At 38.6% G+C, this 27,028-nt stretch overlaps 1 protein-coding gene across 1 annotated transcript in view; it reads left to right on the top strand.

Moving 5' to 3' along the window:
* Window positions 1–27,028, top strand: part of PRPF18 (pre-mRNA processing factor 18) — a 53,240-nt gene that overhangs the window by 13,279 nt on the left and 12,933 nt on the right. The window contains 4 exon segments of the mRNA XM_066233065.1: window positions 21,131–21,166; window positions 21,169–21,210; window positions 21,327–21,353; window positions 24,446–24,565. Coding sequence (XP_066089162.1) covers window positions 21,131–21,166; window positions 21,169–21,210; window positions 21,327–21,353; window positions 24,446–24,565 — 225 coding nt within the window.

Genomic DNA, 27,028 nt, shown 5'->3' with positions numbered 1-27,028 from the left:
ACGTGGTGCTAGAAGTTTTGGCCAGAGCAATCAGACAAGAGAAAAAAATAAAAGGCATCCATATTGGAAAAGAAGAAGTAAAGGTATCACTTTTTGCTGATGATATGATCCTATACATCGAAAACCCCAAAGACTCCACAAAAAGATTACTAGAAACAATAAGCCAATACAATAAGGTAGCAGGATACGAAATTAACATACAGAAGTCCATAGCCTTTCTATATACCAACAATGAAACATTTGAGAATAAACTCAAAAAAATAATCCCCTTCACAATTACAACAAAAATAAAATACCTAGGAATAAACATAACAAAAAATGTAAAGGACCTCTATAACAAAAACTACAAAGCATTGTTAAGGGAAATGAAAAAAGATACAATGAGATGAAAAAATATTTCCTGTTCTTGGATAGGAAGAATAAATATAATCAAAATGGCCATATTACCCAAAGCAATTTATAAATTTAATGCAATTCCCATCAAAATTCCGATGACATTTTTTAAAGAAATGGAACAAAAAATCATCAGACTTATATGGAACTGTAAAAATCCCTGAATAGCCAAAGCAATCCTAAGGAAAAAGAATGAAGCTGGGAGCATTACAATACCTGACTTCAAACTATATTATAGGGCCACGACTTTCTTTTTTTTTTTTTAATTTTATTTATTTATTTTTTTTACACAGAGAGAGAATCAGAGAGAGGGATAGATAGGGACAGACAGACAGGAACTCAGAGAGATGAGAAGCATCAATCATTAGTTTCTCGTTGCAACACCTTAGTTGTTCATTGATTGCTTTTTCATATGTGCCTTGACCACGGGCTTTCAGCAGACCGAGTAACCCCTTGCTTGAGCCAGAGATCTAAGGTCCAAGCTGGTGAGCTTTTTCTCAAACCAGATGAGCCCACGCTCAAACTGACGACCTTGAGGTCTTGAACCTGGGTCCTAGGCATCCCAGTCCGACGCTCTATCCACTGTGCCACTGCCTGGTCAGACAGAGTCAAGACTTTCAAAACAGCATGGCATTGGCAGAAAAATAGACACTCAGACCAATGGAACAGAATAGAAAGTCCAGAAATAAAACCACATATATATAGTCAAATAATTTTTGATAAAGGGGCCAACAACACACAATGGAGAAAAGAAAGCCTCTTCAACAAATTGTGCTGGGAAAACTGGAAAGCCACATGCAAAAGAATGAAACTCAACTACAGCTTGTCCCCTTGTACTAAAATTAATTCAAAATGGATCAAAGACCTAAATATAAGACCTGAAACAATAAAGTACATAGAAGAAGACATAGGTACTAAACTCATGGACCTGGGTTTTAAAGAGCATTTTATGAATTTGACTCCAAAGGCAAGAGAAGTGAAGGCAAAGATAAATGAATGGGACTACATCAGGCTAAGAAGTTTTTGCTCAGCAAGAGAAACTGACAACAAAATAAACAGCCAACTAAATGGGAAATGATATTTTCAAACAACAGCTCAGATAAGGGCCTAATATCCAAAATATACAAAGAACTCATAAAACTCAACAACAAACAAACAAACAAACAATCCAATAAAAGGAAAGAGGACATGAACAGTCACTTCTCCCAGGAAGAAATACTAATGGCCAACAGATATATGAAAAGATGCTCAGCTTCATTAGTTATTAGAGAAATGTAAATCAAAACTACAATGAGATACCACCTCACACCTGTTAGATTAGCTATTATCAACAAGACAGGTAATAGCAAACGTTGGAGAGGCTGTGGAGAAAAAGGAATCCTCATCCACTGTTGGTGGGAATGTAAAGTAATACAACCATTATGGAAGAAAATATGGTGGTTCCTCAAAAAACTGAAAATAGAACTACCTTATGACCCAGCAATTCCTCTACTGGGTATATACCCCCAAAACTCAGAAACATTGATACATAAAGACACATGCAGCCCCATGTTCATTGCAGCATTGTTCACAGTGGCCAAGACATGGAAACAACCAAAAAGCCCTTCAAAAAGGATAAAGAAGATGTGGCACATATACACTATGGAATACTACTCAGCCATAAGAAATGATGACATTTGATCATTTACAGCAAAATGGTGGGATCTTGATAACATTATACGGAGTGAAGTAAGTAAATCAGAAAAAAACAAGAACTGCATAATTCCATACATTGGTGGGACATAAAAACGAGACTAAGAGACATGGACAAGAGTGTGGTGGTTACTGGGGGTGGGGGGATGGGGGGAGGGAAGGAGAGAGAGGGGAAGGGGAGGGGCAGGGACACAAAGAAAACTAGATAGAAGGTGACGGAGGACAATCTGACTTTGGGTGATGGGTATGCAACATAATTGAATGACAAGATAACCTGGACATGTTTTCTTTGAATATATGTACCCTGATTTATTGATATCACCCTATTAAAATTAATAAAAATTTATTTATTAAAAAAATGTATTCACTGATTTTTGCAAGAGAGGTAGAGAGAGACGGGGAAAGACAGGAACATCAATCTGTTCCTGTATGTGCCCAGAGTAGGGATTGGACCCGCAACCTCTGTGCTTCAGGACAATGCTCTAAGTGGTCTGGCTAGGGCTTTTTTTTTTCTTTTGCTGTTCTGACTGGGTGTTTTCTGCTGCCTTATCTTCCAAGTGGCTGAATTGATCCTTTGTTTCATCGAATCTGCTGATGATTCCCTCTAACATAGTTTTCATTTTAGTTATTTTGTTCTTTTCTTCTGACTGGTTGTTTTTTATTTTTATCGTGTCTGCTTCTTTGATGAAGTTCTTACTGAGTTCATCTACTTTTTCCCTAAGTTAATCGAGCACCCTTATAACCAGTGTTTTGAACTATATATCTGGTTGATTGTTTATCTCCATTGTGTTTAGTTTGGGTTTTTTCTAAAGTTTTGTTTGGTTCTTTTATTTGGAACCAATTCTGTCTCCTCATTTAGGCGACTCCCTGTGTTTGTTTCTGTATATTAGGTATATTTACTATGTCTCCTGCTCTTGGCAGTTTGGTCTTATGTAGTAGGTGTCCTGTGCAGCCTGTGGTGAAGTCTCCTTGGTCACCTGAGCCAGGTTGGTTGTATGTGCCCCTCTCTTGTTATGGAGCCTTGATTGCTGTTGGGATGTCAGGCTGACTGGCAGTGAGGGTTCTCTGTGACAAGAGCAGACAAGCTGTTGTGTGGGGTTGACCACATGGTGTGAGAGTTGTTTTAGCGAGGCTCTGGTGCCAGCTATGTCTACCTTTCAGGTGTGTCATTGTGGTGCTGGCTGTGTGATGCTCTGTGTTGTCTGAAGCCAGCCACTGGGTATGTTGGATCTGTAGCCTCTTGAGAGGGTGATTTGCAGTTGGTTGTTGCTTGTGCTGGACTTGGAGGCCCTTGGGAGAGACTATGCTGCAAACCGAAGCCAGCTGCCACTAATATCAGCCTTGGGACCCTTTGGTGGGCACCATGGTGTGAACTGAGGCCTCTTTGCCAGGCTTGGGGCCACCTGGTGGGATTTACAATACAAGTTGAGAATGGTCACTGCTTGTGCTGGACTTGTGCCTGCTTAGCAAGAGGTACAGGGAATATTAAGGCCATCTGCTGCTTGTTTGGTATTTTGGAGCTTTGAAAGATTTTAAGGAAGTCCTAAGGACAAGCCAAGGCAGGCCAGTCATGTGGAAAAGCCTCTGAAAATGTCTCCAACCATGTGTATGAGTTGTTTGGGGTAGGGTCTCATGGAATAACCAAGGTGTGGTCAGCACTATTAGCCAGGTCAGTGGAGAGCTGAGATTTGGCACCTGTCAGTTCATCCTCCCAGGAGAGAGTTGCCTGACCTCTGCCCTTCCCATCCTTGCTCTGAATCTACTCAATTTAATTCTTCCCTGTACATCTCTAGTGCTTTGTCTGTTGCTGCCTGTGCACTGGATCCCAGAGTAAATTTACAAGCAAGAGGGTCTGTTCTCAGGCTCTTTAAGAGGATGCTTTGGTCTACATAGCCCTCTTTATTACTTAGAAAATTTTCACTGGTTTTCTCAGGCTGATGTTGTGGGACTCCTTCCTGGCACTGGTATTCTGGGTTTGGGAGCCCAGTGTGGTACTGGACCCTTGACTCTTCAAAGGGGACCCTTTGTAGCTGAAATAGTCCTCCTAATTCTGAACCACCACACTGTGGGTTCTGTGTCTCTACCCTACAGTCAGTCCCATAGTGGTTACTTCTTTATATCCTTAGTTGTAGGACTTCTGTTCACCTATTCTTTAGGTGGTTCTCAATGACGATTGTTCTGTAATTTGGTTGCAATTTTGATATGATTTTGGGAGGAGGCCTGCAGAGCATTTACCTACATTGCCATTTTGACCAGAGTCTGTTTTCTCCATTTTTAATACAAATGGTAACATATAAGAGCCACTCACTACTACATAGGGCTTTTATTTGTCAAACTATAAAACCCACTTAACTAAAAAACTCATATAACAAAAACTGACAAAATTCAGAAATTGAAACAATAAAGGGAAGAACTGTAGTAACTGATTTGGAAGATAGTTGGAAAATAATAAACAGGGAGAATAATGTATCAATATGTTTTAGTAAATTGGAAAATCTAAGTTATGTAAATGACTAAAAAGTAAATAAAAGAAATAGAAAATCTGAATGAATCTGTGAGGAAGAAATAAGGAATTTGTCTGCCAGCCAAAAGAGGAAAGCAAATGAAGCATAAGAGAAGTCAGAGAAGATTTTTTGGGTTTGTACCTTGGATATTGTTTATGACCTCAGAGTATTTTTCAGTAGAGCAATAAGAAAGGACACTCAATTGTTTGGTGACTGCAGAGAGAATTGGAGGTGAGGAAATGGAGACAGAGTAGAGAAATATTTTAGTGTAGTTCTGCTGTAAATGGCACTCAGCATGGTACCCAGTGCAGAGTAAAGAATTTTTCCTTTAAGTTTGCAGTTTTGAGCTTATGTAAGAAATGGTTGTCTGCTGCTAGCAGAGGGGAAAGGTGTAGATGCAGAAGAGAAAATAGATAATTGATTATGACACATTCCTGAGAAAGGCAGGAGGAATTGATGAAATATAGGTGGAAGGGATTGGCTGTAATCAGGAAGGATCCCTTCCATTCTGAAATGAAGGGATCCATACAGGTACAAGTAAGGATTGGTTCTGGAAGGAATGTGCAGAAATATTTGTTTGATGGTTTTTATTTCTTCGTAGATTGACTTAGTTATTTGGTGAAAATGAGAGGAGAAATGAAAGGATAAGAGATTTAAGAGAACAGGGAATGGGTAATGATCAGTGCCAGAGGTCCCCAAACTTTACACAAGGGGCCAGTTCACTGTCCCTCAGACCATTGGAGGGCTGCCACATACAGTGCTCCTCTCACTGACCACCAATGAAAGAGTGCGGGGGTGTGTGTGTGTGTGTGTGTGTGTGTGGATAAATGGCCTCAGGGGGCCACATGTGGCCCGCGGGCTGTAGTTTGGGGATGCTTGGTAGACAATAGGAGAGAAAACAATGGGGGAGTACACTGGGACCAGAGGACACCATTGGGGCCCAAGTGGTGTCCCAGTATTGCTTAGCACCCTAGGTGCAGGCATAGAGAATTCCAACAAGAAGATTCTGCTAGGACAGTGCTCTCACTCACTGGTTTCAGGGCCTCTTTACAGACTTTTTATTGATAGTTCTGGAGAGCTTTTGATTATGTAGGGTGTGTTTATTGATAATGACTGTCTTAGACATACAAACTGGGGTCTTGGTGGTCAGTTCAGTTGATTAGGAGCATCGTCTTTAAACGACAGGTTTAAAGATTGGATTGGATCCTGGGTCGGGGCACACATTGGAAGCAACTAAGGAATGTACGACTGAGTGGAATGATATATGAATGCTTCCCGTCCCCTCACCTCTTTCTCCCTTCCTCTCTCTGTCTCTCTAAAAATCAATAAAAATTATCCCCTGGCCGTATAGCTTGGTTGGAGCATCGTCCCTGAGCACCGGGGTTTCTGGTTTTATTCCCCAGTCAGGGCACATACAAGACTAGCTTGATGTTTCTGTCTCTCTCTCTCTCCCTGCCACTCTCAAGAAAAGAAAGAAAGAAAGAAAGAGAGAGAGAGAGAGAGAGAGAGAGAAGGAAGGGAAGGGAAGGGAAGGGAAGGGAAGGGAAAGGAAAGGAAAGGAAAGGAAAGGAAAGGAAAGGAAAGGAAAGGAAAGGAAAGGAAAGGAAAGGAAAGGAAAGGAAAGGAAGAAAGAATGAAAATTAAAACAGGAAAATTTATTTTTTATTATTATTATTTTAAGTGAGAGGAGGGGAGATAGACAGACTCCCACCCTGACTGGGATAAACCTGACAACCCCCTGTGGGGCCAATGCTTGAATCAACTGAGCTGTTCTCAGTGCCTGAGGCTGTTGCTCAAACCAGTTGAGCCACTGGCTGTGAGAAGGGGAGAGAGAGAGAAGGGGGAGGGGAAGGGGAAGAGAAGCAAATAGTCGCTTCTCATGTCTGCCCTGACCAGGGATCGAACGTGGGATGTCTGCATGCCAGGTTCTCTATCCACTGGATTAACTGGCCAGGGCATAACTGGGAAATTTAAAAATGTTTGTACAGAGTGGGGCAAATATAGATTTACAGTTGTGAATACATGAAACACAGATTTTATTCTTGTATTATTATTTATTAATTATATTACTTTTCATATAATTATAAACTGACTTTTGCTCCACTATGTATATATTTCATGTAGAAATACAATAGAAACCCATCATAAGTTAACATAAATATTACATTTTATGAAAACTGACTATATTTTCAGAGAAAAAAAAGAAATTCAGAAGAATGGTATATTTGACAGTTTTGCAGATCTCTTTAATCTCTGGCATATTAGGAGACAGTTGGATTCTCCTGTGTGTTTCTCAATTCAATCTGCTGCAATATGGTGTTTTTGTTCAATTATATGCTGAAATTTCATCCTCGTACAGATAGGTAATTGGAAAGGGGAGTGTTTTAATAGCCTTTTCAGATAATGTGGTTCTTTGATATTATACCATAAGTAGACGAATGATAAATTTCTTAAAGATTAATTAAGAGTTTGGATTCTAACTCAGATCAATGACTTTTTGTATATAAAATCCATTGATATTTTCTGCTCTACATCTGTTCTGATCTGATCTGTTCATACATCTCCTGCCTATGCATGATTTTGTAACATCTTGCCTTTATAACATCATGGTTTGCTGAGTTAAGCAGCTCTTTAAATGTTGACAGATTTCATTAGATGATACAAAGAAAATCCCATTCATTAATATTTTTCCTAGTTGATCAGAAAATCCTTTAAGTATTAGGAAACAATCAGATTCAAAGTGATGGATACATGTTTTCCAACATTCTAATTTTTGCTTGAAAGATGGAATTTTATCATAGGCGATCAATACTATCATTGTTTTCCTTGAAGTGACAGGCTTGCTCTGTTCAGTTTTGAGAAAATACCCAATATGCAAGTCTGAATAATTATTGCACAAGTGCTTTTCTTTGAGACAATGATCCCATTTCATTATGTAGCAGAAGTGCTTTGCTTCATTTTATTTCATTATACCAAAACTCAATAGTTGAGATTTGGTAAAATTGTACTTTATCAAGACATAAGAAGAACTGGCCTCTTGATTTTTCTCCAAGTCCATGTTGGTGAGGAGTACAATGACCACTGCTCCATAAATAAGGTACTTAATCTTTATTTATCCTAAGATTTCAGTAGTTTTCCTCACCACTGCTTTAGTGCCATTAGTGCGAGTGTGTGCACAGTGAAAAGGGGGCACATAACATGTTATGAAAATAAATTTGACCTTGCAGAATCTCTGAAAAGGTCTAAGGTACTCCCAGGATTTTATCAACCACAGCTTGAGAATTGATGTTCTACATATAAGATTTTGTTAGTTGTGTTCAATGAAACAGAAATGAAAGGAAAAGATACAGTTATTGATTAGATTGTGGACTGTGACCTGGAGAGTCCTTTAACTTTCCTCCTATATATCTACTTTTTCTGAGAGGACACCACATGTTTGTCAACTTATTTATTTGTACTATGACAGTAATCTGCTACATAAAAGGAGCAATTCATGATGCTGAAATAACATTTGGGAGTGAAGAACTGTAGCTTGGAATATTGGGCAGTACAAAGGATTTAAGGACAGAGTTCTAGTCCTGCCTCCGTTACTCATGAGGTTACGTTCTGGGAATGTCACCTACCCTTTCTAATTCTCAGGTTTCTCATCTCTCTTGTGGGATTACTGTAATATTATTTGCTCCTACCTTTCGTCAGGGTAGTTTTGATATTCAACTGATACCATCAGTTCTTTACCCCAGGTAATATCTTCATCTTTACATAGTAATGCTGCATTTGGTATGTGATGAAAGAACTTTTAAAAAACTTTATTATGAAAATTTTAAACATACACACAAATATAATTATATAATAACCTCCTGTCTGCCCCTCCCCCTAAACATTTGTAACTCTAGGAGATAGCAATATGTTTTTTTTGTTTGTTTTTTTTGTTTGTTTGTTTGTTTTTTCATTTTTCTGAAGCTGGAAACAGGGAGAGACAGTCTGACAGACTCCCGCATGCGCCCGACCGGGATCCACCCGGCACGCCCACCAGGGGCGATGCTCTGCCCACCAGGGGGCGATGCTCTGCCCATCCTGGGCGTCGCCATGTTGCGACCAGAGCCACTCTAGCGCCTGAGGCAGAGGCAAGGAGCCATCCCCAGCGCCCGGGCCATCTTTGCTCCAATGGAGCCTTGGCTGCGGGAGGGGAAGAGAGAGACAGAGAGGAAAGCGCGGCGGAGGGGTGGAGAAGCAAATGGGCGCTTCTCCTGTGTGCCCTGGCCGGGAATCGAACCCGGGTCCTCCGCACGCTAGGCCGACGCTCTACCGCTGAGCCAACCGGCCAGGGCCAGCAATATGTTTTTATATAAACAAAATGACACCCAGCAAAATTAAAATTAGGTCCTTATTATCATCAAATACTCCTTTTGCATTCACATATCTCCAATTGAATTAAAATATATTCATGTATGTTTTTACAGTTGGTTTGTTCAAATCAAACCCACACAAAGTACAGTCACAGCATTTGTTTATTATGACTCTTGGTTTCTTTTAATTGAGAACATTTTTATTCCCCCAGCTTCGCTCCTTTATGATGCCCTTAACTTGGAGAAACTGGAGCTAGTCTTATAAACTTCCCAGTGCTTGATGGTTTCCCTGGTATTAATTAGCTTGTTCCTCTATTCCCTACATTTCTGGTAAACTGGTAGTTAGACCTAAAAGCTTGATTAGTTTTATATTTACCTTTCTGGAAAGAATGTTGTATCACATAAGAAGTGCATAATATTCTTTTTTTTATAAATAAATTTTTATTAATTTTAATAGGGTGATATCAATAAATCAGGGTACATATATTCAAAGAAAACACGTCCTGGTTATCTTGTCATTTAATTCTGTTGCATACCCATCACCCAAAGTCAGATTGTCCTCCGTCACCTTCTATCTAGTTTTCTTTTTTTCTTTTTTTTTTTAAATAATTTTATTTTTTTAATGGGGTGACATCAATAAATCAAGATACATATATTCAAAGATAACAAGTCCAGGGTATCTTGTCGTTCAATCATGTTGCATACCCATCACCCAAAGTCAGATTGTCCTCCGTCACCCTCTATTTTGTTCTCTCTGTGCCCCTCCCCCTCCCCCTTTCCCTCTCCCATTCCCCCCTCCCCCCCCGTAACCACCACACCCTTATCAATGTCTCTCAGTTTCACTTTTATGTCCCACCTACGTATGGAATAATGCAGTTCCTGGTTTTTTCTGATTTACTTATTTCGCTTCGTATCATGTTATCAAGATCCCACCATTTTGCTGTAAATGTTCCGATGTCATCATTTCTTATGGCTGAGTAGTATTCCATAGTGTATATGTGCCACATCTTCTTTATCCAGTCATCTATTGACGGGCTTTTTGGTTGTTTCCATGTCCTGGCCACTGTGAACAATGCTGCAATAAACATGGGGCTGCATGTGTCTTTACGTATCAATGTTTCTGAGTTTTGGGGGTATATACCCAGTAGAGGGATTGCTGGGTCATAAGGTAGTTCTATTTTCAGTTTTTTGAGGAACCACCATACTTTCTTCCATAATGGTTGTACTACTTTACATTCCCACCAACAGTGGATGAGGGTTCCTTTTTCTCCACAGCCTCTCCAACATTTGCTATTACCTGTCTTGCTAATAATAGCTAATCGAACAGGTGTGAGGTGGTATCTCATTGCCGTTTTGATTTGCATTTCTCTAATAGCTAAAGAAGATGAGCATCTTTTCATATATCTGTTGGCCATTTGTATTTCTTCCTGGGAGAAGTGTCTGTTCATATCCTCTTCCCATTTTTTTATGGGATTGTTTGTTTGTTTGTTGTTGAGTTTTATGAGTTCTTTGTATATTTTGGATATTAGGCCCTTATCTGAGCTGTTGTTTGAAAATATCATTTCCCATTTAGTTGGCTTTCTGTTTATTTTGTTATCAGTTTCTCTTGCTGAGCAAAAACTTCTTAGTCTGATGTAGTCCCATTCATTAATTTTTGCCTTCACCTCTCTTGCCATTGGAGTCAAATTCATAAAATGCTCCTTAAAACCAGGTCCATGAGATGAGTACCTATGTCTTCTTCTATGTACTTAATTGTTTCAGGTCTTATGTTTAGATCTTTGATCCATTTTGAGTTAATTTTTGTACAGGGGGAGAGATTGTAGTCCAGTTTCATTCTTTTGCATGTGGCTTTCCAGTTTTCCCAGCACCACTTATTGAAGAGGCTTTCTTTTCTCCATTGTGTGTTCTTGGCCCCTTTATCAAAAATTATTTGACTATATATATGTGGTTTTATTTCTGGACTTTCTATTCTGTTCCATTGGTCTGAGTGTCTATTTTTCTGCCAATACCATGCTGTTTTGATTGTAGTGGCCCTATAATATATTTTGAAGTCAGGTATTGTAATGCCCCCAGCTTCATTCTTTTTCTTTAGGATTGCTTTGGCTATTCGGGGGTTTTTATAGTTCCATATAAATCTGATGATTTTTTGCTCTATTTCTTTAAAAAAACGTCATTGGAAGTTTGATGGGAATTGCATTAAATTTGTATATTGCTTTGGGTAATATAGCCATCTTGATTATATTTATTCTTCCTAGCCAAGAACAAGGTATATTCTTCCATCTCATTATATCTTTTTCAATTTCCCTTAACAATGGTTTATAGTTTTCATTATATAAGTCCTTTACATTCTTTGTTATGTTTATTCCTAAGTATTTTATTTTTTTTCTGTTGCAATCGTGAAGGGGATTATTCTTTTGAGTTCATTCTCAATTGTTTCATTGTTGGCATATAGAAAGGCTATTGACTTCTGTATGTTAATTTTGTATCCTGCGACCTTACTGTATTGGCTTATTGTTTCTAGTAGTCTTTTTGTGGATTCTTTGGGGTTTTCGATGTATAGGATCATATCATCTGCAAAAAGTGATACCTTTACTTCTTCTTTTCCAATATGGATGCCTTTTATTTCTTTGTCTTGTCTGATTGCTGTGGCGAGAACCTCTATTACCACATTAAATAAGAGTGGAGAGAGTGGACAACCCTGTCTTGTTCCTGATTTAAGGGGGAAAGCCTTCAGTTTAGTGCCATTTAATATGATGTTAGCTGATGGTTTATCATATATGGCCTTTATCATGTTGAGATATTTTCCTTCTATACCCATTTTGTTGAGAGTCTTAAACATAAAATTGTGTTGTATTTTATCGAAAGCCTTTTCTGCGTCTATTGATAAGATCATGTGGTTTTTGTTCTTTGTTTTGTTGATATGGTGTATTACGTTAACCGTTTTACATATGTTGAACCATCCTTGAGATTCTGGGATGAATCCCACTTGATCATGATGTATTATTTTTTTAATATGTTGTTGTATTCGATTTGCTAGTATTTTGTTTAGTATTTTAGCATCTGTATTCATTAGAGATATTGGTCTGTAGTTTTCTTTTTTTGTGCCATCCTTGCCTGGTTTTGGTATGAGGGTTATGTTGGCCTCATAAAATGTGTTTGGAAGTATTGCTTCTTCTTCAATTTTTTGGAAGACTTTGAGTAGAATAGGAACCAAGTCTTCTTTGAATGTTTGATAAAATTTGCTGGTATAGCCGTCAGGGCCTGGACTTTTATTTTTGGGGAGGTTTTTAATGGTTTTTTCTATTTCTTCTCTACTGATAGGTCTGTTTAGGCTTTCTGCTTCTTCTTGACTCAGTCTAGGAAGGTTGTATTGTTCTAGGAATTTATCCATTTCTTCTAGGTTGTTGAATTTAGTGGCATAAAGTTTTTCATAGTATTCTACAATAATTCTTTGTATACCTATGGTGTCCGTGGTGATTTCCCCTCTTTCATTTTGAATTTTGTTTATATGAGTTCTTTCTCTTTTTTCCTTGGTAAGTCTTGCCAAGGGTTTGTCAATTTTGTTGATCTTTTCAAAGAACCAGCTCCTTGTTCTATTAATTTTTTCTATAGTTTTTCTGTTCTCTAATTCATTTATTTCTGCTCTGATTTTTATTATCTCCTTTCTTCGGCTGGTTTTGGGTTGTCTTTGTTCTTCTTTTTCTAGTTCCTTAAGGTGGGAAGTTAAGTGGTTCACTTGGGCTCTCTCTTGTTTGTTCATATATGCCTGAAGTGATATGAACTTCCCTCTTATCACTGCTTTTGCTGCATCCCATAGATTCTGATATGTCGTATTGTCATTTTCATTAGTCTGTATATATCTTTTGATCTCTGCACTTATTTCTTCTTTGACCCATTCATTTTTTAAAAGTATGTTGTTTAGTTTCCACATTTTTGTGGAATTTTTTCCCTCTTTTTTGCAGTTGAATTCTAGTTTCAAGGCTTTATGATCAGAAAATATGCTTGGTACAACTTCAATTTTTCTGAATTTGCTGATGTTGTTTTTGTGGCCCAACATATGGTCAATTCTTGAGAATGATCCATGTACACTGGAGAAAAATGTATACTCAGTCACTTTGGGATGAAATGTCCTGTAGATGTCTATCAAATCCAGGTGCTCTAATGTTTTGTTTAAGGCCACTATGTCTTTGTTGATTCTCTGTTTGGATGACCGATCTAGAGCCGTCAGCGGTGTATTGAGGTCTCCAAGTATGATTGTATTTTTGTCAGTTTTTGTTTTAAGATCAATAAGTAGCTGTCTTATATATTTTGGTGCTCCTTGGTTTGGTGCATATATATTAAGAATTGTTTTGTCTTCTTGATTCAGTGTCCCCTTAGCCATTATGAAATGGCCATTTTTATCTCTGAGTACTTTTCCTGTCTTGTAGTCAGCATTATCCGATATGAGTATTGCTACACCTGCTTTTTTTTGGATGTTATTTGCTTGGAGTATTGTTTTCCAGCCTTTCACTTTGAATTTGTTTTTATCCTTGTTACTTAGATGAGTTTCCTGTAGGCAGCATACAGTTGGATTTTCTTTTTTAATCCATTCTGCTACTCTGTGCCTTTTTATTGGTGAGTTTAATCCATTTACATTTAGTGTAATTATTGATACTTGTGAGTTCCCTATTGCCATTTTATATCTTGCTTTCTGTTAGTTTTGTGTCTTGTTTGATCCTTCTCTTTCGTTTTTCTATCTTTTGTTTTTATTTGGTTGTATTCCATACATCTTTCCTCTGTTGCTATCTTTTTTATCTCATGTGCTTCTGTGGTGGTTTTTTCAATGGTGGTTACCTTTGAGTAATGAAAAGGGTCCCTACCCTGTTCATTGTAGCAAACTATTTTGTGAGTACTTTTGCACTCCATCGTCCTTTGCTACTGTTAATCTCCATCTTCTCCCCCCCTTTCTTTTTGTTGTTGTCACAGTTTAAATTTGGTTTTATTGTGTTCTTCTTGGAGCTTTTACTTGTGGCTCTGTTTTTTTTTTGTTCTTTGTATCTGATTGGAGAACCCCCTTTAGTAATTCCTGGAGTGGGGGTTTTCTGATGATAAATTCCCTCATCTTTTCTGTATCTGTGAATGTTTTTATTTCTCCTTCATATTTGAAGGATAGCTTTGATGGGTATAGTATTCATGGCTGAAAGTTCCTCTCTTTCAGGACTTTAAATATTGGGGTCCACTCTCTTCTAGCTTGTAGAGTTTCTGCTGAGAAATCTGATGATAATCTAATGGGCCTTCCTTTATATGTTGTATTCTTCTTTTCCCTGGCTGCCTTGAGAATTTTTCTTTGCTGTTGGTTTGTGTCAATTTCATTATGATATGCCTTGGAGTAGGTTTGTTGGGGTTAAGAAAACTCAGAGTTTTGTTTGCTTCTTGAATTTGGGGCTTTAGTTCTTTCCACAGGCTTGGGAAGTTCTCATCTATTATTTGTTTGAGTATGTTCTCCATTCCATTTTCTCTCTCTTCTCCCTCTGATATACCTATTATTCTTATGTTATTCTTTTTGATGGAGTCAGATAATTCTTGTAGGGCTATCTCATTTTTTTTCATTTTTGAGTCTCTTTCTTCTTCTCTCTGTTGTGCCTCAAGTTGCTTGTCTTCTATTTCACTAATCCTCTCTTCTATCTGACCTGTTCTATTAGCTAAGCTTGTTACTTCGTTTTTCAGCTCGTGAATTGAGTTTTTCATCTCTGTTTGATTTGTTTTTATAGTTTCAATTTCTTTGGACATATATTCTTTGTGTTCTTTGAGTTGTTTTCTGAGCTCCCTAAATTGCCTTTCTGTGTTTTCTTGTATATGTCGGAGCATTTTTAGGATTTCTATCTTGAATTCTCTGTTATTTAGCTCCAAGGTTTCCAATATATTAAATTTTTTCTCCATAGATTTTTCCTCATCTAGCTGTGTTACCTCTCTTTCTTTTGTATCCATGATATTCGATTTTCTCTTCCTTAATGGCATCTGAGGGTGGTTTTGTTGATAGTATTAATGAGATTTAATAAAGAATAAGAAGTTAAAAATAAAAAATCAAAAAGAGTTGGTTTTTTTTAAAAAAATTAATAATGAAATAAAAATAAAATAAAATAATAATTTTTAAAAAAAGGAAATTATTCCCCCCTCCTTTTTTCTCTCCTCTCCACTTTTTCTTAAGAAAATCTTGTGGTGAACTGTGAATTATAACAAACAATGCCTGTGATGGAGGGCCTGAATTGGGGAAAAGTAATAAAGGGGCAAAAAAAAAGAGGGGGGGTATGGACCCACAAAAAGCAAATAAGGAAAAAATTTGGGTCAAGAATAAAATGATTTACTTTTAGGTGTTGGTTGTCTAAGAGTTATGATGAGAGGAATAAGAGGAAAACAGAAAAATGGGGGGACAAATTAAAAAAATACTATTGTATTTAGTGGAACAAGAACTAGATAAAATGGAGAGCCAGGGATGGGAGCACTGCTAGTGAGTTAAAAAGGTGAAGTAAAAAACCCCCAAAATGCCACAAACATAAGTTTGAGTCCCAGATAAGAGAATTTGTTTGTTATTGAGGTTTGAATGAGAGGAGATGTAAAGGAGAAAGAAAGAAACTAATATAGAAGGAGAAAAGAAAGAGAGAGAGAGAAAAAAAGAAGGAACCACTAAAAGAAGAAAAAAGAAAGGAGAGAGAGAGAGTTAAGTGTTTTGGAGTGCAACCCTCATAGAGAGAAAGGAAGAGGAGAAAAAAGATAATGGGAGATGTAACACTTATGGGTAGTATAGTTCAAGGAGAGGAGAGAGTAAGACCAGCAGAGAGTTAATCGGCCAAATTGGAGGAGGAAAAAAAGTATCAAGAATGAAGATAAGAGAAACAAACGAACAAATATAATAAAATGGGATAGGTTATAAAGTCAGCAGATTATTCTTGATTTTGAGAGGTTATCTTCTTGCTTTTTCTTTTCTCTCCCTCTTCCTGGTCGGTGACTCTGTACCCCAGGTTCTGCCCCTTTGGCACGCTCAGGTAGAGGTTTGCAGTTGATAAGTCTCTATGGCAATGTCATGTATTGTGCTTTAGTCTCGTTGGGAGTCGAGGCTCATTAGCATTTATAGGCTCTGACAGTGAGAGAGTCCGTGTTCCTGGAGCCTTTCTCCTAGTCTTTCCTTCCTCAATTAGTAGCCTGATAATCCAGCTATGGGGTTGCTGCTGCCTCTGCCTAGATAGTAAGAGGTTCAAAGAGCTGGCAACTCCCCACTCTATTCCCACTCAGCACAGGGCTCTGGGTAAGGCTCAGTCAGTCAGAGCTGCTAGCATAATCAGGCGGGCTTTCCGCCCACTCAAAGACCTCTGGCTCTGCCACTCTGTCCGATAACACAGGCGGGCGCCCACTTCCGGGGCACTTGGAGGAAACTCTCATTCACTATCTGCGCACGCAGACCAGGATATCCGGCCAGCAGTCTCACGCTCTGAGTGAAACCCCCAACCGCATGGAAAAGTTGCAGCGTTGGAATTCGCTCTCGCTCCGTCCCCATGCGCGGCTTTTGCAAGGCGCTGGGGTGGCCCGAGATTCCGCTTTTGCCCACACAAAGGCCCCTGACTCTGCCCCTCTGTGCGATAACACGGGCGCGCACTGCCGAGGCACTCGGAGGAATCGCTCACTTCCTATCTGCGTGTGCACACCAGGATATGAGGCCGGCCGCGTTTCCCTCTGAGTGAAACCCTCACCAGCACGGAAAATTTCCACCGTTAGAATTAGTTCTTGCTCCCTCGTGCACGGCTTTCCCAGGGTGCTGGGGCTGCCCAGAGATTCTGCTTTCAGCCCACAGAAAGGTCTCTGACCCTGCCTTTCTGTGGGGTAACACGAACACCCACTTCCGGGGCTTAGGAAGAAATCTCTCGCCCACTAACTGCGCACCAACCAGGAGAACGGGTAAAATGGCTGCCCCGCTTGTCTTTCTTTGTTTGGGTTTGGCGCGAGTGTTAGCTTGTATTGCCCGGCTTGCCACAGGATCAGTTTTTCCTCAGCTAGGATCTCCGTGCCACAGCCTGGTTCGGCCCTTTGTGTCGAAGCCTGGATGTATTCACCCCCTTTGCCCGCCTCAGTTTCTATATTCACAGTTACCAGAGAAAGCCGCCCTGTTTAGGTTAGTGAGGAAGGCGGAGCATTTCTTACTCCCTATTTCCTTCGGGGTTTGGTTATATATTTAGCCAATTTTTCACTCGACCATACCTTCAGGTGTATTGCGAAGAATCTGGAGGCTCCAAGTATAGGTTTTTCTGTTTCTGGTTGAAGATCTTGTTGAGTTTTGGGGGAGATTTATCGGTATCGCTTCCTACTCCGCCATTACTCTGACGTCATCTCTCCTATCTAGTTTTCTTTGTGCCCCTCCCCCTCCCCCTCCCCTCTCTCTCCTTCCCTCCCCCCCGCCCCCCCTCCGTAACCACCACTCTCTTGTCCATGTCTCTTAGTCTCATTTTTATGTCCCACCAATGTATAGAATCCTGCAGTTCTTGTTTTTTTCTGATTTACTTATTTCACTCAGTATAATGTTATCAAGATCCCACCATTTTGTTGTAAGTGATCTGATGTCATCATTTCTATGCTGAATAGTATACCATGGTGTATATGTGCCACATCTTCTTTATCAAGTCTTCTATTTTTTTTTTTACAGTGATTAAAGCCTTTAAGCAAACTCTTGGCCAATACAGCAAGAATCCATAATAGAGTAGTGTCCTTAACATGTCCACCAAGTCCAAGTTGGCCCCAACACCATGCCAAATCCTTGAAAAATGCAACCCAACCCCAGTTCAGTCTGTTAGGAGCTGTCACAGGGAGCAGGAGTCCAGGAAAAGTCCACCTCCAGGAAAAGTCTGCATGGCACTGGAATTGTTGTCACAATTCTATACTTTGCAGCTCACATCCAAGTCCCAATGACTGCTGCTTCTAGCTGGTAATGATTCAGGTAGACTGGAAAAGCCATCTGCAGCATGTGTGGAGATGGAGCTTCTGTTCTCCTCTTCCTGGAGAGATGAGACCAGGTTGCTTTTCCTTGGAGCTCTACGACTATGGCTTGGTAAAGAGAACTTTGGGATACATTAAGCTGGGTGGCAAAGGTAGATTCATAATGGAAGCTGGCAAAAGGGGGAAAGAGAGCTCTAAATTAGGAGTATGTCCCAGCCTGAAATATGAGTGGGGTATTGAGGTAGGAGGAATAAAGGAAACACTATATATTAAACAAAGCAGCAGAAAATAGGACTATCAACACCCACAACAGAGATCTTCAGGGGAAGAATAAAAAACCTGACTATTCAGGCAAGACATAGTTAAGTGGCCCTTGTGCACATGAGATCAATTTATCTGCTTCTTGGAAGAAATACTCTAGGCTCATCCACAGTGTCGTAGATGGGGCCGACGGCCCTGGGCACCTTCAATCTTCAGTGGCAAACCCCAGCGTTCTGGGCAAGGTTAGGTCATAGGTAGCTGGAGCAGGGCTGGAAGAGACTGAACCCTCCCTTAGAGGAGCAAGGGGGAAGCCTACCTTCCAATGTCCCTGTTTCCTCACAGCAGAGGCATGTAAGTCTGGCAGGCTTTAGCTCAATGACCTTCCTTTCCACTATTGAAGCAGGACCCAGATGGCATCCTATGAGACCCTTTTGGGGCATTGGAGCCTTTAAGGGTGTATCCTAAAATCTGGTAGTTCCCCTGATCTCTATTGGGCTTTTTCTGCCTCTAGGTATCTTAAAAGCCATGCTCAGAAGATCTCGCTGAGGGGTTTGAGGATCCCCATCCGCCTATGTAAATCTTTTCCATATATCTGGAGCTATTTAGAAAAAGAGAAAACAGTGTTATTAGCTGGATCAAATAAAGAAGGTAGTAGTTTGCAGGAGAAAAAGATTTGTTCATCAGCATTCAAAAGAAATTTAAAATTTTCATAAGTAAAAAGCATGATATGGTAGACCCATAGGAGTTCCAGGATATGACTCCCCCCTTTTAAATTTTTTTAAATTGACCTTAAAATATTTGCTGGGTACACTTTAGTAATACCTTGACTTTAAAGATTGTAAGAAATACACATAATTTGAAAGGTTTGACAAAATACAGTAAATACTTTTGCTCCATATGCAGAAGCATTGTCAGTTTAACCAGTTTAGGAAATCCAATAATAGAACAATGCATACAGACAATGAGCTATAACATGCTTAGCAGCCTCTCCTGTTCTGACAGAGGTTACTATAAATCCAGAATATGTATCCACTGTAATGTGGACATAGGACTGTTTGCCAAATGAAGGTATTTGAGTAACATCCATTTGCCAAAGTTGTCCTGGTAGGGGTCCTTGAGGGGTTAACTCCAAATGAAGGGGCAGATTGTAGTATAGGACCCCTTGGACAAGATTTTCCAATCTGCTGTGCTGCTTCCCAAGAAAGTTGAAACTGTTTACACAGGGCTGCAGCGTTCTTGTTATGAATAGTATGAGACTGAATTGCTCGATCTGTCATGGTTGCTCCAAATAATTTTCTTTTGGGTAGCTTGATCAACAAGGGCATTCCTAGGCCCTGGCCAGTTGGCTCAGTGGTAGAGCATTGGCCTGGCATGCAGGGGTCCCAGGTTCGATTCCCGGCCAGGGCACACAAGAGAAGCACCCATCTGCTTCTCCACCCCTCCCCTTCTCCTTCCTCTCTGGCTCTCTCTTCCCCTTTCACAGCCAAGGCTCCATTGGAGCAAAGTTGTCCCGGGTGCTGAGGATGGCTCTGTGGCCACTGCTTCAGGTGCTAGAATGGCTCTGGTTGCAACAGAGCAACATCCCAAATGGGCAGAGCATCCCCCCCGGTAGGCGTGCCGGGTGGATCTAAGTCGGGTGCATGCGGGAGTCTGTCTGACTGCCTCCCCATTTCCAACTTCAGGGAAAAAAAAAGAAATAAAAGAAAAAAGAAAAAAAGGGCATTTCCTTGTGCTAAAGCTCCCGGGAGCATGGAGTGAGCTTGAGTATGTCCTATAAAACATGGAGCTCTATGTTGACATACAAGTCTTTGAAGAAGGAGGAACTGCTGAAATAGTTCATCAGTGCATAATATTTCTTAAAGATTTTATTTTACTAATTTTAGGAAGAGGAGAGAGAGAGAGAGAGAAGGGGTGGGAAGCAGGAAGCATCAACTCATGGTAGTTGCTTCTTGTATGTGCCTTGACCAGGCAAACCTGGCATTTCGAACCTCAGCGTTCTAGGTCAGCTCTTGATCCACTGCGCCACCACAGGTCAGGCGCATGTTTTTTTGGTGCCAGCCTTGATCAGTGTGTTCAAGTATTGGCAGCCTGATCATTCCATTGATGGTCATTGCCTGAGTAAATGACCATAGCTTTGGACTATGAGGTGCTACATACATGAGTAGAGGTGGTATTGAGGTACTATTATAATTACTACTAATAAAATAGGGCAATATCTTTATTTGAGCAAAGTCATCAGTGGAATAAGAGCTGATGATAGTAACAAGCCTCCAAGTTAGTAACTGTAGATTTAACAGCAAGGGTAATTTTATATATGGTATAGAAAGCACTAACATTTTTTCTCCCGTCATAATAGATTCAGAGCTTTTCTCTTAACATCAAGTCATATTAAAACAAATGCCTTTAAACTGTATTTTTAATTAAAAAAAAAGGCTCTCTAAAATCTGTGTCTGAATGATTTTAAGGATTAATACAATTTTAAGAATTAATAAATACTATTAAATGATACAGTAAGTTTCCAAATCACGAAAAGAATTTGGACACACTCTTGGAGCTCTCTTGGTAATGAGATTTAAAATGTTCGCTATAGATGCCATAATTTTTGTTTGATTACTTCTGTTAAAAAATATAATTAAAACATTTCACTTTATGTGGTTCATAATGAATCAATTTATAGAGATGATTGTTGAACTCAAATCTTGGAAAATTAAATGAAAACTGTGAACATTTGGAAAATATTGTTGGTCTTCTCTTTGCTATTGAATATGTCTGTTAAAATGACACTGCAAGAAAAATAGTACTTCAAATTTAGACTAGAGGTTGAGGACAGGTGGCAAGTTTAGGAAATCAATATAATCTCTATGGAACCAAAAGTCTTGACCAATTTCTTGAAAAAGTGTTTTCCAGTTGTTGACTATGGGACATGAAATTTTACCCAAGGACATATTATTAACTTATTTCTTTCTTCAATAGGAAAATAAAAAATATTTCAAGCATAGTGAACTTGCAAAAAAAAAGAAGAGGAAGCATATTATGAAAGGTGTGACTACAAGGTACGAATTCCTGCTATTATGTTAAATTGTCTATTTCTCAGTTTAAATTTAAACAGTTGTTCTTAAAGTGACAAAAATTATTGATCTCTATTTAATTTATCAATGTTATATATTAGCTTATAAATGAGAAGCCATCTGGAGAAGTATGAGTTTTTGTTTTAATTTTTTCTTTCTTTTCTATCTTGAATTCAGGAAAGTATCAATACATGCATGACTTTTGGCTTGGAATGGTTTGGCCTTCAGTGGACAGCATGAAGTAGCTTGAGATCAAAGCTTGATTTTGTTTTTTAAATTAAGTTCTGGATCTGATGCTGCCTCATTTTTATCTCTACCACCACTCCTCTTCCCACCTCTTCAAATAAAAGTCTATTTAAAGGGCTAAAATCATTTTATTCATTTGGATAAATGGATAATCTAACAATGGATAGATTAAGAAGTGGTATTCTTTCTGCTTTCTCCTGAATATTTTAAGCCATTGTTTTTACATTTGCACTGTTAATAATTCCTTTTCGTTTTAAGTACCTCTGCCTGAAGTATAGCATATGCTTTTATGTAATAAGGAACCACATTTCAAACACGTGCTCAGGCTATTGGATAGAAAATATAATATTGAAATATGTGTTAGAAACGAATGAGTTGTCTGGAAGACTATTATTTTTGAAGCATAACTGAAATTATCTTTGAGATTACCTAGTTGAATAACATATTGGGTTTTTTATTGGGAGGGGTTAAAGGTTTTGAAGTGAAGTTATGTATAAATCACTTTAAAAAGACTATGTCTAGTTTTATATTTTTTATATAATTTTTTTTATTTTTTTATTTTTCTGAAGCTGGAAACGGGGAGGCAGTCAGACAGACTCCCGCATATGCCCGACCGGGATCCACCCGGCACGCCCACCAGGGGGCGATGCTCTGCCCATCTGGGGCATCGCTCTGTCGCGACCAGAGCCATTCTAGCACCTGGGGCAGAGGCCATGGAGCCATCCCCAGCGCCCGGGCCATCTTTTTGCTCCAATGGAGCCTCGGCTGCGGGAGGGGAAGAGAGAGACAGAGAGGAAGGGGGGGGGGTGGAGAAGCAGATGGGCGCTTCTCCTGTGTGCCCTGGCCGGGAATCGAACCCGGGATTCCTGCACGCCAGGCCGACGCTCTACCACTGAGCCAACCGGCCAGGGCCATAATTTTTTAAACAAAATTTCCAAAGCTCTTTGAAATACTTTTGCCAAATCATGAATTTGAAATAAACTTTTTGCTTGTGAAACACCAATATAAAATATTTACTCTATGCATGTTGTCTTGGAAGTTCTGGAAATTAATTTATCTGGCATAGCATTTCTAGAGGGAACCATGAGTAGTGCAAGTGGTAAGTGGTATGTATATGCATTTGGTTCTATTTTGTAGTGCTGGGAGAGGGCCAGTTCAAAAATGTAGTTATATTTCTGATAGGTTCGTACAGTATGAAAGTTTATATTTGTATTTTGATATTTACCATGAATATATTGATTTCATTTACTTCTAATGTAGGAGGTTAAAATGTTTTGTGTAACTAACCATTGAATAAATATTCAGAAAGAATTCTCTTTTGCTTGCCGCATCATTGTCAAACTCTAACTAGATTTAGAATAAGAATTACTTACCCTGAGTTTAGTCTCCTGACTTGTTACTTTGCCAGATTCCTAAATTTGAACCTTTCAGCTTTTGATAAGGTAGGAAAAGAATTTATAACAATGTGGCAATTTTGCTTTGCTTGGGTTACTCTACCAGTAGGTAGTATTTCTTGCTTACATGGAGGAAAGCACTGAAGCAAAGTAATTACTAGGAAGTGTTGCTTGTAATGTTGAGTCCAGCTGCCATTTCATAATTGAAACCACTTTTCATCCAAAATTTTTGGAGGAGTGACCTGTTTTTATGCTTAAAGAGAAGGCACGGGTTGTTTCTCAAACATTTTTAATATTTCCTTCTTGGTAGTAATGAAAATACAGCATGTATTGCTTTTATTTCTTTTTTAAAAAATGTTATTTTTATTGATTTTAGTGAAAGGAAGGGAGACGGCAGGAAAGAGACGGGAACATCTGTTCCTGTATGTGCCCTGACCAGGGATCGAACCTGGCAACCTCTGTGTTTCAGGGCTTTTATTCCTTTACAGAAACTAGTTCCCATTTTTTAAAGGCTTGATGCTGATTTGGTTTGTGAAAATATATAAGTTTAGTTTTTTATCTTAGTTTTCTTTTACACAAATAATACTGACAAACCTAACTATTAACCATAAACTGTGGAATCATAAATTACATAATTTTAGCTGTATAGCCTTTCTTAGTTGAATGTGAGTTTTTCCTTAATGTTTATCTTTTATGTTTTTGTGATCTTTTGGCATTTTAGATTTGTCTTATGGTCAGTTGGGAAACCATATTTCAGTATTTCAGTATCTTCCTACAGAACACACCATGGGGCTTATAAATTGCTTAACTCAATTTTCCTAAACTGTGAGGCGGCAGATTCAAGAAAATATATGAAGAGATTTTTTTCCCTGCAGGTTCAGATGAACAGGAATGCCCACTTTTTTCTTTGTGTGCTATGAGTAGAGAGGTGTGTTTTCCTTATTGTCTCACAAAGTTTGTAACTCAATTTGTGGGCAAGTTCTGGATAATACTGGAAATTTTCCTACATCCAAAAGTGATTTCTGTGTATGTGGAATAATACTTTTCAAAAAGCTGGATTTTGAAGCATCTACAGCCATACCACCCTGAACGCACCCGATCTCGGAAGCTAAGCAGGGTTGGGCCTGGTTAGTACTTGGATGGGAGACATAGATTTCTTTTAGAAAGCAGTTTTCTTTGGCCTTCATTTTAAACCCAGAGCATGGATCAGGCAACCTTGTAAGATGATTTTCTCAAAGAGAAGAAACAGGGTAATAGTTTTTCAAGAAAAAAAATAACATTCTTTAGAGTTGAGAGAGAAAGTGAATATAAATTTCAGCTCTTTGAGGTTTTGATTTTGGAAACCATTATACTTGTGTCACTCTTCCGGAGCAGAATGCTGATGGCGTGCTTCCTCCTCCTGCTGCTCTGGGAATGGACAGATTGGATAAGCTCTTAGAGCTGCACGTTTATTATGAGCTCTTTCCTTGGACTAACGTTCAGAAGACCTTCAGTAGTTAAAACATATTTAACTTTCATGAATAATAAGGATTACCTACAGTTTAAAAGCTGAATTTCTTTTTTTTTTCCTGTTAATGTAGATACAGCCAAAAGAGGAGAACCAGAAACCATTAGCTTCGTCAAAGCCAGTGTTAGAACTTGAACTGGCGGAGGAAAAATTACCCATGACTCTTTCTAGGCAAGATTTAAGTTTATATAAAGTGTTTCATAAAAAGAAAAAAAAAAACCTCTCCATAGCATTTGCATTTTTTTATAGTTCTATCCAATAGTTTTATTATGTCATTCCCATATAAGATGACTTACTAAACTCAATTATTGTGCAGCTGGCCAGTTTTCTTCTTGTAGTTCTAAATTAATCTCTGCTTTTCTTGATGCTACTTATGTTAAACTTTTTTAAGTAGTTATTTTATACTTTAAGAACTAAACACATTGTTTTAAATGTACATATTCTAAAAAATTATACTTAAATTATTTTTCTAAATAATTTTAAATGTACTATTTTTTAACTTTCTTTAATACATCTTTCTAGGTCAAAATATAGAGATCTTGCCTGACCAGGTAGTGGCACAGTGGATAGAGTGTCAGACTGGGACACAGAGGACCCAGGTTCGAAACCCCAAGGTTGCCTGCTTGAGCACGGCTCATCTGCCTTGAGTGCAGGCTCACCATCTTGAGCGCCGGGTTGCTGGCTTGAATGTGGGATCATAGACATGACCCTATGGTTGCTGGCTTGAGCCCAAAGGTTGCTGACTTGAAGCCCACGGTCACTGGCTTGAGCACAAGGTCACTGGCTTGATCAAGCAGGCACTTACTCTGCTGTAGTCCCCGGTCAAGGCACAAATGAGAAAGCAATCAATGAAAAACTAAGATGCTGCAACAAAGAATTGATGCTTCTCATCTCTCTCCCTTCCTGTCTGTCTGTCCCTATTTGTCCCTCTCTCTCTGTCTCTGTCACACACACACACACACACAAATATATATATATATATATATATATATATATATATATATATATATATGGAGAGATCTTTCTCGGTCAATATATATATAATTTTTGTGACTATAATTTCCCATGTTTTTAAAACCAATTTATTGTAGGTCATTTAGATTGCTTCAGCGTTTCTCTATTATAAATCATACTAAAAGAAAATCCTTCTGTAGACATCCTTGCATGCATAATAATGTATGACTATTTCCTTTGACAAGTTTCTAGAAGTGTGATTTCTGGAGTGTATATACTAATGACTAAAGTTTTTGTACATTTCTAAGACTTTTGATATTCATTACCAGAGGGCCCTATATCAGTTACACCAGTTTATATTCTCATCTGTAGTGTTTGCCCATACCCTGGTCAATATCAACTATTATTTTCTTTAAAATATTTCTAAAAGGCATTTATGTGATATAAAGGGTTCAAGCTATTAGAAGGTACAAAACAAAAATGAACTTTGAATAAAAGAAAACCTTTAGCAGAAAGGATGACTGACTCTGGAAGCTGTCATGTGAAAATTAGAGGAAAGTATTTTGAATACTTAGCCTCAAGAGCAGAAGAGTAGAGACTTTAAAAGCATCCATTGACAACAGCTCTAATTTTGGAAAGGAATTGAGGCTTAATTCTGTTCCGCAGTTCATATTGGAATTAAACCTGAAGGGAAGTGGGGAGGGCGATGTTGGGAGAGGGACAAGGGAGATGTTGAGGGATCACAGGGGAGAGGAGATGCAATTGGGGCAACACTAGAATCTATGTAAACACAATAAATTAAATTTTAAAAAAAGAAAAGGAATTGAGTATTCTCTGTGGTTTCATAAAGTAGAGCTAAGGTAAATGGGTTTCATATAGTAGAGCTAAGGTAAATGGGGAAAAGTTTAAGGAAGGTATATTTTACTTTATTTTGAGAAGCAAAACATGCCCCAAAATGGAGTGGGCTGTTTCATGAAGAGATGTGATTCCTGTCATTTGTCAGGCAGGGACCTGACAGAGGTGTTTTTGAGATAATTTCTGCATTGATTAGAGAAAGCAATAGATAACCTCCTCAGTTTCTTTTTAATACCAGTCTTCAGTTCATCCATAGAGAGCCTGGCTAGTGGTTTCTAAGTGGATTCCCAGGTGAAGTTCTTGGTATTTTTATTTAATTTGGATCAACTTTTATTAATTATAAATTTTATTTCTCCTTCTTAAGAGATAAAACATGTATATAGTATATAAAACACATATGTTCAATATATTGGATAATTATAAAGCAAGCACCCATATAAGCTTCACCCAAGTCAAGAAATAGAATATTATCAGCCTCTCAAAAGCCCTGTATGTTCCCCATTCTGATCATACTGTTTCTCTTCTGAGGAGCAAGTGTTTGGTTTAAATGTAGTATTGAGTACTGCAACGCTGACCTTGGCTATGGTCATTGAGTTATCAGCTGACTCTAAATTTTATTTTCCTTGTCTATATCAATATTATCATTTGCTCCCATCTTACTGTTTTTCTTATGTGTTCTACTGCACAGATTGGTACTTACCTGAAACAGCCAAAGGATCTAAACCATTAAGTTTATTTAAGATGTTTCATTTACCCTGTATATTCATTCATGGAAAATTAAAGAAAAACCAAACACAACTTTGAAATTGACATTTCAAAATAAGTGTTTGTTCACCTAAAATAAGAA

The sequence above is a fragment of the Saccopteryx bilineata genome, chromosome 5 (assembly GCF_036850765.1).
Source record: "Saccopteryx bilineata isolate mSacBil1 chromosome 5, mSacBil1_pri_phased_curated, whole genome shotgun sequence".
NCBI classification, from domain to species: domain Eukaryota; kingdom Metazoa; phylum Chordata; class Mammalia; order Chiroptera; family Emballonuridae; genus Saccopteryx; species Saccopteryx bilineata.
The sequence above is the reverse complement of the archived record's forward strand: the minus strand, read 5'-3'. Positions and strand labels throughout refer to the sequence as shown.